The sequence below is a fragment of the Populus euphratica genome, unplaced genomic scaffold (assembly GCF_000495115.2).
Source record: "Populus euphratica unplaced genomic scaffold, PopEup_1.0 scaffold49.1, whole genome shotgun sequence".
Lineage (NCBI taxonomy): Eukaryota > Viridiplantae > Streptophyta > Magnoliopsida > Malpighiales > Salicaceae > Populus > Populus euphratica.
This window is the reverse complement of record NW_011499875.1, coordinates 1,540,183-1,553,037: the sequence shown is the minus strand read 5'-3', so window position 1 is coordinate 1,553,037 and position 12,855 is coordinate 1,540,183. Positions and strand designations below refer to the sequence as shown.

Sequence of the window (12,855 nt, the reverse complement as noted above, 5' to 3'; positions counted from 1 at the left end):
TCGCATGTACCTCTTGAAGTGCACAAGTGCCTCTCACACGTTTTATATTGTCATGCATGCGCGTCCATCCTTTTGTTTTTGTTTTTTATTTATCCAAATATGAAATTGCTCCTAACTTAACTTAATAATAACAAAAAATCATTGTGGGAAGCTAGAAATGCCTCTCGACTTTAGGTTTATTTTATTTTTTTTAAAATGTATTTTGATCGTTTCACTATATATTTTAATTGTTTATTTTTTTATATTTGAAAAAAATACTAAATTTCCCTTTAGCTTACACTATAATAACCAAAAGACCATTGTGCACCAACATAGTTATCACTATTAGGAAAAAAGAACTAGAAATGTGAGCAACCTTGCTACAATTTTGCAATTGAAAAATATATTTATTTATTTATTATTTTTTTCTCTCACAAATTGCATTTACAACTATAAATGTGATTGCAAAAAAAAAAAGAAAAGAGGGGGTCATTGCAACTGAGTTGCAAAAATTTTAGTTGAAACTACTTTAAAGATACTTGTAAGTTGTAAAATTATACAATAAAATATACCCTCAAGTATTAAAGATGCAAGATGCATATAAATGCAATGTTAAAATTCAAACTTTAGACTGGTTAGGATTTAACCCAATAATATAGAGACTTTCTCATGAAGAGAGATCTACCTTGAACCTTAGAAAAAACCAACATAAACCCAACTCAGAAAAAATAATCAAACAACAATGTAGCTTACCTTAGGTAAGGTGCACTGGGGATGATGTGTCTTCCTCTTGCACAATCAGTCCCTTACTCAGACTCTTGCAGATCATAGGTTTCTAATAACTATAATACTAGGTAGCGACTCCTAAACATTAATCATAATTTTATGATTAAATCTAAAAATCTTCCCAACACACCACACTTCACACCGAAGGCACGACAGGAGACTCCGTGTCGCTAAATAACATTGCATATGCTCGTACCCCGCGACACAGCTGAAAAGTGAGGATACACACTGTTAAAATGTTTCCATGCTTTATCGCTAGAAAAATATACCATCACTCCATCAACCATATCATGTGATTGGTGTCATATCATGTGCTCAGCAGTCCTTGATGACATGCATAACCTCTGCAGTCTAGGTGTGATTAGGAAGTATTTAAGTTTTTTATATGCCACTAGAGTCTTTCCCCTGCTAGTTCTGGGTTTGTAACGGGAATACCCACATGTCATACACTCAGTTAGCTCAATATTTTCAAAGTAGTATAATATGCAGAAGTTAGGGCATATTTTAATTTTCTGGTATCCTATACCGAAGGGTTTCATCTTGGACTTCGCAATATAGAAGTTCTCTTTCATCCTGTTCCTTTCAGGTAAAATGCCTTTTGTCAATTTAATAATCTTGTCATACCCGACCTCATTTGAGACGTGATCTAACTTGATGGTAAACACCTGTTCTGCGATTGATAATTTACTATGGTTCGTGCAGCTATCCCATAATGGTTTATTAAAATCTTTCAACAAATCAAAAAAACCTAATTGTTTCTGTATTAATTTCTTCTTCTACGATTGAATATTGACTAACATTACCTTAATTCAATCTCATTACATCCAAATCATATTTCTGTAAGGATTAGTATTGTTATTTGCAACTTCATGCACATTACTAGCACTCGAAGTTAACCCAACCACCCTTTCTTCAATACTCTTAGTTCGAACAAATACTTGTTCGTGTGCATACCAACACCGGTAATTCTCTATAAACCCTTTGTATAGAAGATGCATTATTACAATATCTGGATGCAAATACTTTTTATTTTGACACTTCCTACATGGACACTTAATACTGCCTCCAGTAAAATTTATGGGAATATATGTTACCAAATTAATAATACCTTGAACCCCGTTACAATAATCCATCCTCCATAATCCTTAGGGTGAATCTCGATATATCGATGAATAATCATTCATGAATTCTATTGAATCTCTATAAAATTATGATGATAACATGTATTAATTAACTATGTTAGGTAAATAAATTTGTAAAAGTATTGGTTTACCTCGAGATTATCTAACAAACTAATTACAACTTTTCATAAATATTAAATATTCATTATCAATTATCAAAGTTCATAAAATTTATAAATATAAATTTATAAAAATTACAACTTTGCAATAGCATTGATAAAAATTAAAATGAACCTGTTAAATAATCTATTAATTATTTCACCACAACACATGAAATTTAGTAATTCAACAAAGTTTCAACAATTTATGAACAAATATAATTTTACAAAATCTAAACAAACCATAACAAGTACAAAATTATGCATTCATATATATATATGTGTGTGTGTGTGTGTGTGTACATAAACTAACAAAATATATTTACTAAAAAATTAATAAAATTGACATTTAAATGTTAAAATTTTAAAAAATAGAATTACTTATAAAAATTATAAAATCCACAATAAATTAGAACACGAATGATGTGACCACAAAAATTAAAGAAATATAACTTGTGCCGAGAAGAGGGAGATTTTTTTAGGGGGGCTGGTTGTTTGCATCTTGGAAGGGGAGAGTTGAGATAAGAAAGAAGAAGGAGAAATAGGGAAGGATGATATATGCAAAGTGGTGATATATTAACCTTTACTAATGGAATCACTGACGGAATACTTTTGTTAGAGATTTCATTGGCGATTTCGACGGTGAATTGATTAGTCATTGTATGGAGATTCCAGTTTGAATCCCCCGGTGATTCCGTCGGTAAAATCGCCTGTAAAAATTTTCATGTCAGCGAATCATCTTTTTTTTACAAAAATTCTAAATGTTCCATCTATAATTTTGTTAGTATATATCGATCAAAGTATTCTGTCGGTATATACCAGCTAAATTACATATAGAAAACATTCTATCGGTAATTATGACCGCAAATTACTGACAAAATTATTTCATTGATAATGTCGTTTGTATTAAGCAAAATTTTGGTGATGGATGTTTGTTTCTTTTTATCCTTAAGGTAATTTTATTTATTTATAATTTATTTCTTCTTGTATTTTTTTTGTTAGGTATTGATATATTTGTATTTTATCCCCCCCTATTAACCACAATTGCTAAACACTAGAGGGTGAGGAATTGAAACAATATCTTAAGGAAAAAAAAAAGGTTGTATTAGAAAAGCTAATGGTTTCTTCTTGTTTTCTTGCGTGGTCATTTGCCTAGTACCTAACTATAGTTTGTTTTCTTTCTTCTAAACCCTGGAAAGAAATGGCCAAACAATCAAATTTAGATGTCTTTGAAAGAAAATTATTAAAAAAAAGGGGTTAAATTATAAATAGAAATACCTTCTAAGTGCTCATGGAGATTAAAGAATGTAACTGAAATTTGTAACCCTTATTTCTTAACTAAAAATTCAACTGCAACATTAAGAAATCGAGCTTCCATTGTGAATTTGACAATCCGGTAACTGTAATTTACGATATAATTTTATTCATTTGCAATGATATATGATAGCAGCAAATGGATTTGCAACCAAGATGTTTTGATTGCAAATGTGTTGCGATCTACATGCAATTGTTTGTGTAGACAAATGCTAACCCACGTTTTCTTTTGTCATTAGTTATATGTTTGTGTATATATACATGTAGGATTAGAAGAGTGATTGCTGCCTATCTAAATGGTAACAAAATATTGCATATATCATGAAGAGATTATATGTAACAATAATGTTGATAGGAATCCTACTGCTGCTATGATTGTGGACTCTAGAATCCTGCTTCCATAAAACATTTAGTTCTGCTGCCATGAAATATGCCAGCTGTGGTGAATATACCTTGTCAGTCCCCCTCAAGCTCAAGGTGATAGATGACCGACGAGGGGCTTGTCACGATTGGAAGTAAACTCGGCAGAATAAAATGGTTTGGTTAGGATGTCTGCAAGTTGATGAGGGCCAGCAACATGTTCTAGTAGGAGAGTACCGCTGGCAACGTGTACTGTGCCAAAATCGATGTTAATTTCAATATGCTTTGTTTGATGATGAAAGACTAAAAATCATCAGCCATAGCTATAGCACTAATATTGTAATAGCATAACCTTGGAGGCAGACGACAGTAACCAATGCTTTGCAATAAATTCATTGAACGCATGAGTTCAGGGCACGATATTCTATAGAACGAGATATTTTAGCACGTTTTTATTTATTTATTTATATTGTTTTAATGTATTAATATTAAAAATGATTTTTTTAAAAATAACAATAAAAATATTATTTTAATATATTTTTAAATAAAAAATATTTGAAAAATCAATAATTACCATATTGATAAACAGATTTTATAAGATGTAGGGAGTATGATAAAATATTGAAGTAACCAGAGAAAAAAAAAAAAAAAAAGGGGGAAAAACAAAAAAAAAAAAAAAAAAAGGAGTAGAATTTATGATACAGAGAGAGAGTGAGAGATTTGTACCATGGCCGCTTGTTAATTTATGGCTATATTAAATTGCACAAATCCCGATGAGATAATAGCTCACCGACTTTTTATTGGTTTCCCTTGATTGATTTGGCAATCGCTCAGTCCATAGCGTGACAACATTAGAAAATACTCGTTTTCGCTTTTAATATGTATTTAACTCACATCGTTGTGTGTAGTTTAAATATTTTTTTAAGAAAAATAAATTATATATGTACATTTTTTTAATTAAATGAGTTTTAATTAAACATAAAAATTATATATATTTATAAATAAATAATTATATGTGTTAAAAATAAAATAAAACATAAAAAATAACTGAAAATAAAACTGAAAAATCAAGAGATAAATAAAAATAAAAATATTTAATCTCACAAAATAAGACACTTACCTAGTATAAATGAAGATATTTAATCTCATAGAATAAAATATTTATCTAATTGTGTTCGTTAATTTTTTATTTAATCAAATTATAATAGAAATAGACACACACACATTAAATTGATTAAATAAAATAAAAGTAAAAAAATATATCATATAAGGCTGTACATATTAGAAATATTATCCAAAAATAAAAATAATTTTTAAATCAATCAAATAATAATAGAAATAGACACACACACATTAAATTGATTAAATAAAATAAAAACAAATTATGTAAAGCTGCATATATTAAAAATATTATCTAAAAATATTTTATTTTTAAAAATAAAGTTCATCTATACAAAAGATAAAAAAAAATATTATTAGAAAAACCTCTTAAAAAATTAACAAAAAAATATCTGTCATTGAAAATAGGTTTTCTAAATAAAATGAAAGAGAGAAGAGGCATCAATCTAAATATAAATAAAAAATAATTTTAAAAATAAAAAATAAAACAACATTAATTTTAAAAAGAAAAGAATAAAAAGTCAGGCGTTGTTAGGCCCAACCCATTTCTTTAGGAATCGCGCTCGAACTTGTCAGTCTAAGTTCATGTGAGATTATTTTTTTCTTTGCACTTGGGGTGTTTGATCTAATTTTATTTTTTAAAAAATTAAACAGCGCATAGCCTGTATTATCTTGTTTTTAGCAACTACAGTGGTCATAAAAACAAGCTCATGGGTTTTTGGAGTCAAAAACCATATATTCAACCTATTTTTTATTCAAAATACCTAAAAACACATCATAAGCAATTTAATAAATCTATTTATAGCCTCAAAGATCCAAAAAACCATCTTAAAACTTAAAATTAACTTGAAATTAAAATTTTTAGCAATATAAGATATGTTTATGTTAGCAATTTCAAGATAAAAAACTCCCTTAATATGACTCTTTTTATATAAAAAAAAAAAGTGATTTAACACTAATTTTAATATTTTTGGTGTCAATAATAGATGTAAACAAAGATTGTTTTCTTTTTAGTGTTAGATTGTTAGATTCTCCTCTCACCGAAAGCTAAAAAATAAAAAAATAAATAAAGTTTGAGATAGAAATTAATTTTTCTCTTTATTTTTGAAAACTGAAGGACCAATATCAATAATTTATAGCGTATAAGAATTATAATTTGCCTAAATTTTTTGAAGTTACCTATTCCCTACATGTTTTTTAGTTTGATCTCCAATCTTTCAACCTCATCCTCCCCCGACAAATTGACTTATGATTTGGTATAATAAGAGACAAAGTAAAAAAAGATTAAAAGAAATGAGACAGAAAAAAATAACGTTACAAACAGTTAATCCACAATATTATATAAGGAGATCCACGATATATTTTGCACATGAATCTCCCAAGTCATTTAGATGTTTAGTTAATTATTTTTTTAACGGACTTTTATTCTTTTCTTTGGTCTTTGTTCTTCAGCTTTTCTGTTTTTCTGACTCGTGAGGCATTTATCCAATAACCAAGGATGATTTGGATCTAAAAAATCAGAGAGCTTGGATTTACATTTCATATCACCTAAATATCAATACCGAAAAATAGTAACTAATAAGTGTAAATTTCATTTGCTCCTGTAATACTGTCACGATGAATCATTTTTCTTTATTGGATATTAAAGAGTATTTTCAGATTAATTTGTACATCAATAAAGTTAAGTTTATTTTTTATATAATTCTGAGAACACATTATCTGGCGCATAAAAAACAAATTCATAATTCTCTTTGAGTACCTGTCTAAGAACCTGAATCCTAAAAATTATATCAGATATTCACTTATGCTCAACTTAATTATGTCAAATGAATTTTAATCAAAATTCTTCTATTTTGATATCATGCTATTTCTTTTAAAATTTCTATCAATAAAATCTGAAACAAATATTTATGTCTAATGTCCATAAAGTACTCCTATAATTATTGCTAGTAAAATTTATATAATTGCTGCTAAACACGTATAATAATATTTTTTTCAAAATGATTTTATAACATCTATTTGTGATGATATCATAGTCATAATAATAGCATTGTTAATGAATAATTGTCACTAAAATATTATTTTGGAGTGGTGAACGGAGAGTGGTATAATTAAAAGCCAAAGGGTTAGTTTTTATTTATTATTTTCTTCTTCTTTAAACATCATTGGAAGACAGTGAAATTTTGATGCGTTTCGTTTTTTTGGGACCTCATCCCATATACATGGCGACCATTTCATCGCCTCCATATGTACAAGAAGATTTTCTTACTGTTAAAAAATAGCGTTCAGTATCAATAGCACTATGTTCAACACTCAGAAAATTCATAGCCTAGTTCAAAAACGAACGAAAAGTTCATTCATCTAGATCAGGAAAGAAGTATTGAAAAAGAAAAGACCAAGAATCTCGGTGGCTTTTTTGCCTTGGGCACTCCGAAATCGATTCAGGGGGGATCTTAGAGTACTTTAGCACAAATAATATCGAGGTAGAAACATGAATAAATATCTGAACCTACAGGGTACGGCTTTCTAAGGAAAATCAATGCATTAACTTTGGTATGAACTCTTCCTAGAATTGTTTAAATGTCTGTTCGGAGGTGCACTTTCTGTGAAGCTCTAAACACTAAAAGATGGCAGTTTCTGTGTTTTTTGGAAAATAAAAGAAAGGAGGTGTGAATCCGTCTTAAGCATTAATGCAAATAGTGCCCACGGAAATATAACGCAGACAGACTTTATACATAGATCAGTAATTGAAAATGACAGTACGATGCCAACCTTATCAGTGGAGCAACCGAGCCCTAATATTGTGTCATTTATTTGTCAATGAATAAATCATTAATTCTCTTCCTTTTAATTTACATGGTGCTTTTCTTTAGCTTTCCGCTTTCAAATTTCACAGCACCTTGAGTTTCACACCCTCGAATGAACTTTTGATTAATTGGAAAAAAAAAAAATCTCACTCAAGTCAATGAAAATAGACTGTTTCTTCAGATTAAAGGGCACTCTTTTCGACACACATAGCACTCAAACAAATAACACTAAAAAATACTGAAGCTTGCTTATCTGTTATGATGATGATCTATGCCCTAGCCGGAGCTCTAGATCAAGTTCTTCGTTTGCCAACTCCTTGCAGTTGTTGTTTTTGATACCATTGCTATGATCAGTGGATGCCGAGGGCTCGGCTTTGATATTAGAGCAACAATGAGAGGTGCTTATCTCAGGTGGTGCTACCGGAAAATTAAGAGATGGTCCTACCAAGTTGTTATGGGGATATGGTGTGATAGAGATAAGAGTAGAAGATGAATCAATAGAACATGCAGTCATATTTGTGGGAGTGAAGACCCCATTAGGGTTTGGTAATTGGTAGAGTAGACATAACCCGGAATTTGGGGGAAATTCTTGGGTCGGGATTATAAGAGTGGATGAGGAAGAACTGGAAGTCAATGAGTGAGGATTGGTTGAACCAGGCTGTGTTTGGTGGAGCCTAGCGCGGTCACGGCGGTGCACATTCATGTGACCGCCTAGGGCTTGAGCAGACCGGAATTCTCTTCTACAGAAGGTGCAAGTGTAAGACCGTGGTGGCCAGGTGGTGCCGTTGATGTTGCCTGTATCCTCGGCAAAGGCTCTAACCTCCCAGGAGTCATCATCTTCTTGAGTTTGCTTAGGGTTCCACATCCAGACACTAGGGGTCTCACTGGGGTTCGGTTGATGTTGATACTGATTTTGGTGAGATTGAGGTAAATTTTGGGGTTGGGTCAAGGAGAGAAGGCCAATCTCAGCAGCCATAGTACTAGTAACATTTAAGATAGGTGATAGAGGTGATGTGGAAACAAATGGAGAGAAGAGTTAAATAGGGGATGGGCTAAGGTGAGAGATCGAGACAAAATGAACCCTAACACCGAGGATATCACCAAAATTTTGTAGCAAGCAATTGGAATTTAGTAAGATTTGCATTGCAATAATTTACCCTCCCACTTAGCTAACTTCATACGCAAGGACAACATTAATTTCTAATTACTTTGGCTTCAACGCCCCACTGTTACTGGTTCAATTGCCTCTTGCATTTTTCTCTGCCTTCACTGGTTCAAATTTGTGCGTAATGGACAGATCATTCAATCGGGAGTTTAATTATAAGAAAGGATTGAAGTTTCCGTTGATTTCAACCTATTTGTAAGGTAGACATGCTATTTTTCAATTATTGGGGTTATTGTTCATGTTAATGAAGTTTCTGGGCCTTCACAGCCATAGCTACTCTGTATGTATTTTTTATTCAACACTTAATTTGTGAGGTCACCTGAACAAGTAAGTTTGAGCGTAGTATTTTTAATTAAAATAATATTTTTTTAAAAATTTCAACATCATTATATTAAAATGATAAAAAAATAAAACTAATAATTTAAAACACCAACAACAATAAAACAAAAAAAAAAACATAACAACGTTCCATCGCAAAGCCACATACCCAGAACCCAAGTCCCATAAAATTAAATATTAAATATATAAGACAATTAACAAATCATACAAACAGACATGGATAATGCAGTAATTAGTGGAGGCTATTAAATGAGCGTTTGGAAATGGTTTCTCCGATTAAAGGAAAATGGATCCTTTAGTATATGGAAGGCTGTTGTAGCAGCGCATTGATTGCCCTTTCAAAGAACGACCCATTTAATTCCCCAAAATTTCTGCCCCTACATAAAATGATCACATGCTAGTTGGGGAACCGCTCTTGCATTAACTTGCAGCAAGAGCACAACGCACTAAGAGAAGACTAATTAAGAAATAGGATACCGAATTGTCTTTACTTATCAGCTTTATGTGATTTATTTATGGTTTAATTAAACTCTTTTTTTTTTTTTTGGTTTTTACAATAATTGTACTTAGCTCAAACCAAGGGCATATTTATTTCTCATGTATAAAATCCTGAAATCTTCTTGTTTTCGATACTTTTCTCATTATTCTCCATGAAATAAAGCAATTAAACCTCTTTAGTGCTGTCATATTCGAGATATAACTACTCTCCAAACGACATGGCATTGACGGTGTTGTGAGTTCCACTAAGTGTTTCAATTAGTGCGATTAATGAATCTGATTTCATCTAAAAAAAAAGTAATTGAATAAATTTGGTATAGCATCTTTATGATATAAATATGAGTTCCATTATGATTTGAATGCATTTAACTATACGAGGGTGAAATTAATATGAATATTATTTTTAATAAATAATATATGTTTAGAATTTGAGAAATTTTGACATATGAAATGAGAAAAAAAAAAACATGAAACTATATTTATTGTTTACTCACTCTAAATGTTAGATAACATTCAATATTTTTTATTTTTTTATTTTATTCTCTGATGATAACTTATATCGCAATTGGGATATTGAGGCAAACTAAATGTAAAAAGGGGTAAAAATAGGAAAAAGAATTTGCCACCTATTTTTATAATAATAAGAAATTTTAACTAGTCTATAGAGATCTTAGATAAAAAGCTACTTATGTAATAAAAAAAAATAGATATCACCATAAACATCCTACATAAAGTAAATTGTGTTATTGTATATTTCACTGCTAGAAAATCAGTAAATGCAAATGAAAATATCAAGGGAATATTTTTGTTGGTAAATTACCGACAGATTTTATTAACGAAAATATTCCCTTAGTATTTATCGAGGGAATTATAATGGAAAAAAATTAAAATAAAACAAAAAAATAATGGCATGTCATTTTTATCAACGATAAAATTATTGGTAAACTATAAACACCATTCATCATGTCAAATATTATAAAGGAAATCACCGACAGAAACTTTTTTTGATATTTTACAAAGAGTACTGGAACTATTCACTTCACAATTGCACTGTTAATTATTGTTTTTTATAGATAAAATGATTGACTAATTGAAAAGTCATCAGTATTATTTGATGATTTTCTAAAAAAATTAAATTAAATATTACAGACAGAATCACTAATAAATTGAAAAGTCATTGGTGATATTTGACGGTTTTTAAAATTTTTTATTAAATTTAAAATTTAAATAAAATATTACAGATGGAATCACTGATGAAATAATTAAAAATATTAATATTTAATTATCCATAGTTAAAACACTTCAACAAAAAGCTTACAATCCATAATTTTGCAACAGACTTGTCTCTTTTCTTCTTCTTCTTCTTCTTCTTCTCTTCTCTCCTCAACTCCTTCATCTCTGCTCCATGCTCAGGTATGTCTTCTTATTCTTTTTTTCTCTCCTCTTCTCAACTCCTTCATCTTTGCTCCATGCTCAGGTATATCTTCTTATTCTTTTTTTTTTTTCTCTCCCTTTCTTAACTCCTCTTCTTCTTCATGTCCAAGTATGCCTTCTTCTCCTTTTTTATTTTTTTCTCAGTTTTTTTAATTATCATACTTTATGAATTTATTTTTTTCTCTTCTTAGCTTCACTTGCAACTACATTGAGGTAAAAAAAAACTTTTTTTGTGTTTTTTACACTATATTTATTTTTTATTGTTTTCTTCTTAATAATTATATGAATGTTGTTGTAGGATATTTTTTTCATATGAGATTAATTTTTAGTTGATTTATTTGCAGTATTTTCAAATTTTTTCATATGAATTTTTTTAGTTAAATTTATTTTTTCATGTTATTTATTTGTTTAAAATTTGTTTGAGTTGATTTTTTTTCTTCTTTTTAAAAAGTATTTTAAGTATTATAGAGTGTTGATTAACATTAATTTAATTATTTTATAGTTTTGTAAAATAGATTTTTTAAAAATATTTTTAAATAATTACCGATGGAATGAAATTGATAATTTGTTTTGCTCGCTTTTTCAGTTAGTAAACCTATTGGTAATAAAAAAAATTATTACCAATGAATTTACTGATGGATAAAAAATTATTGCTAAAAGATTCACCAATGGAGCATTTTCGTTGGTGACTTTGTTGGTAAATTAATTACCAATGGAATGGTAGTGCAAATACCGACAGAAAATTCCATCGATAAATCCAAACATTGTTGTAGTGTTTTCAATGATAAGTGTATTTAAATGGTTTGTCTAAACTAGTATGTTTTCGAGTATTGTCTTTATTATCTATTTAACAACATCCAAAGAACATGGTCCAATCTTGGACCTTACCATACCAAGGTCATTTGATGAATAATAATGTTATATTAATTGGCCTTATGGTCCGTTAATTAACATCACAGGATAAAGCCCTAAAATTGGACCATTTTAAGTTAGGTTATTTAACATACATTAAGGTCAGTTATTACATAAAATTGAGTATCTATAGTAAGGATGCGTTTGTTTTTCAAAAAGTAGTTTTTAAGAATCCACTTTTTAAACTTTCCTGTATTTGTTTGCCATTAAAAAAGTTGGTTAACAGAAAACACTTTCCTATTAAATAAAAATTTGGCTTAATTTCTAAGAAATTGTTTTTCTTTTATTTTTGACGGAAAACACTTTCCAGAAGTTCTGAAAAAATTAAAAATATCATATTATTTCCTAATTATATCAAATTTGATCCTCAAATTTTTAATTGCTATATATTTTTATTATTATTTTTTTCCTTCAAATTCATCCCTTAAAATTTGATTTAATTTTATTTTTACATTAAATTTTGTCCTTATTTTATTATCATTATTTACTTTTCTCTTATTATTTTTTAAATTAAATTTTTTTATCTATCAAATTTTATCTTTATTCTTTTAATTGTTATTTATTTTATTTAAAATAATTTATGAAATTAGATTTTTTTTCCAATTCCATTCTCATTCATTTTTTTTAATTTGTAAGATTTATTTCTTATTATTTTAATAAACTTGAAAAAAAATAAAACGTTAATAAGCTATTTTCCAACTTATTTTTCATAACATAACTAAATACTTGAAAGTGTTTTCAAACCTTCATGACACTACTAAATATTGAAAAATAATTTACTTTCCAAGAAAACCACTTAAAAAAAAATTACTTTTCTACAAACAAATAGGACATAAATAACTTCTAAAGAACAGGGCCCAACA

General features: G+C 29.1%; 1 protein-coding gene across 1 annotated transcript; it reads right to left on the bottom strand.

The window, feature by feature from the left end:
- Positions 1 to 7,799: 7,799 nt before the first annotated feature.
- On the bottom strand, positions 7,800 to 8,723 carry LOC105128291 (transcriptional regulator SUPERMAN-like). Its single transcript, XM_011029885.1, has one exon. The coding sequence runs from the start codon at positions 8,618 to 8,620 to the stop codon at positions 7,901 to 7,903; it is 720 nt and encodes a 239-aa protein (XP_011028187.1). The 5' UTR covers positions 8,621 to 8,723; the 3' UTR covers positions 7,800 to 7,900.
- Between the last annotated feature and the right edge of the window lie 4,132 nt (positions 8,724 to 12,855).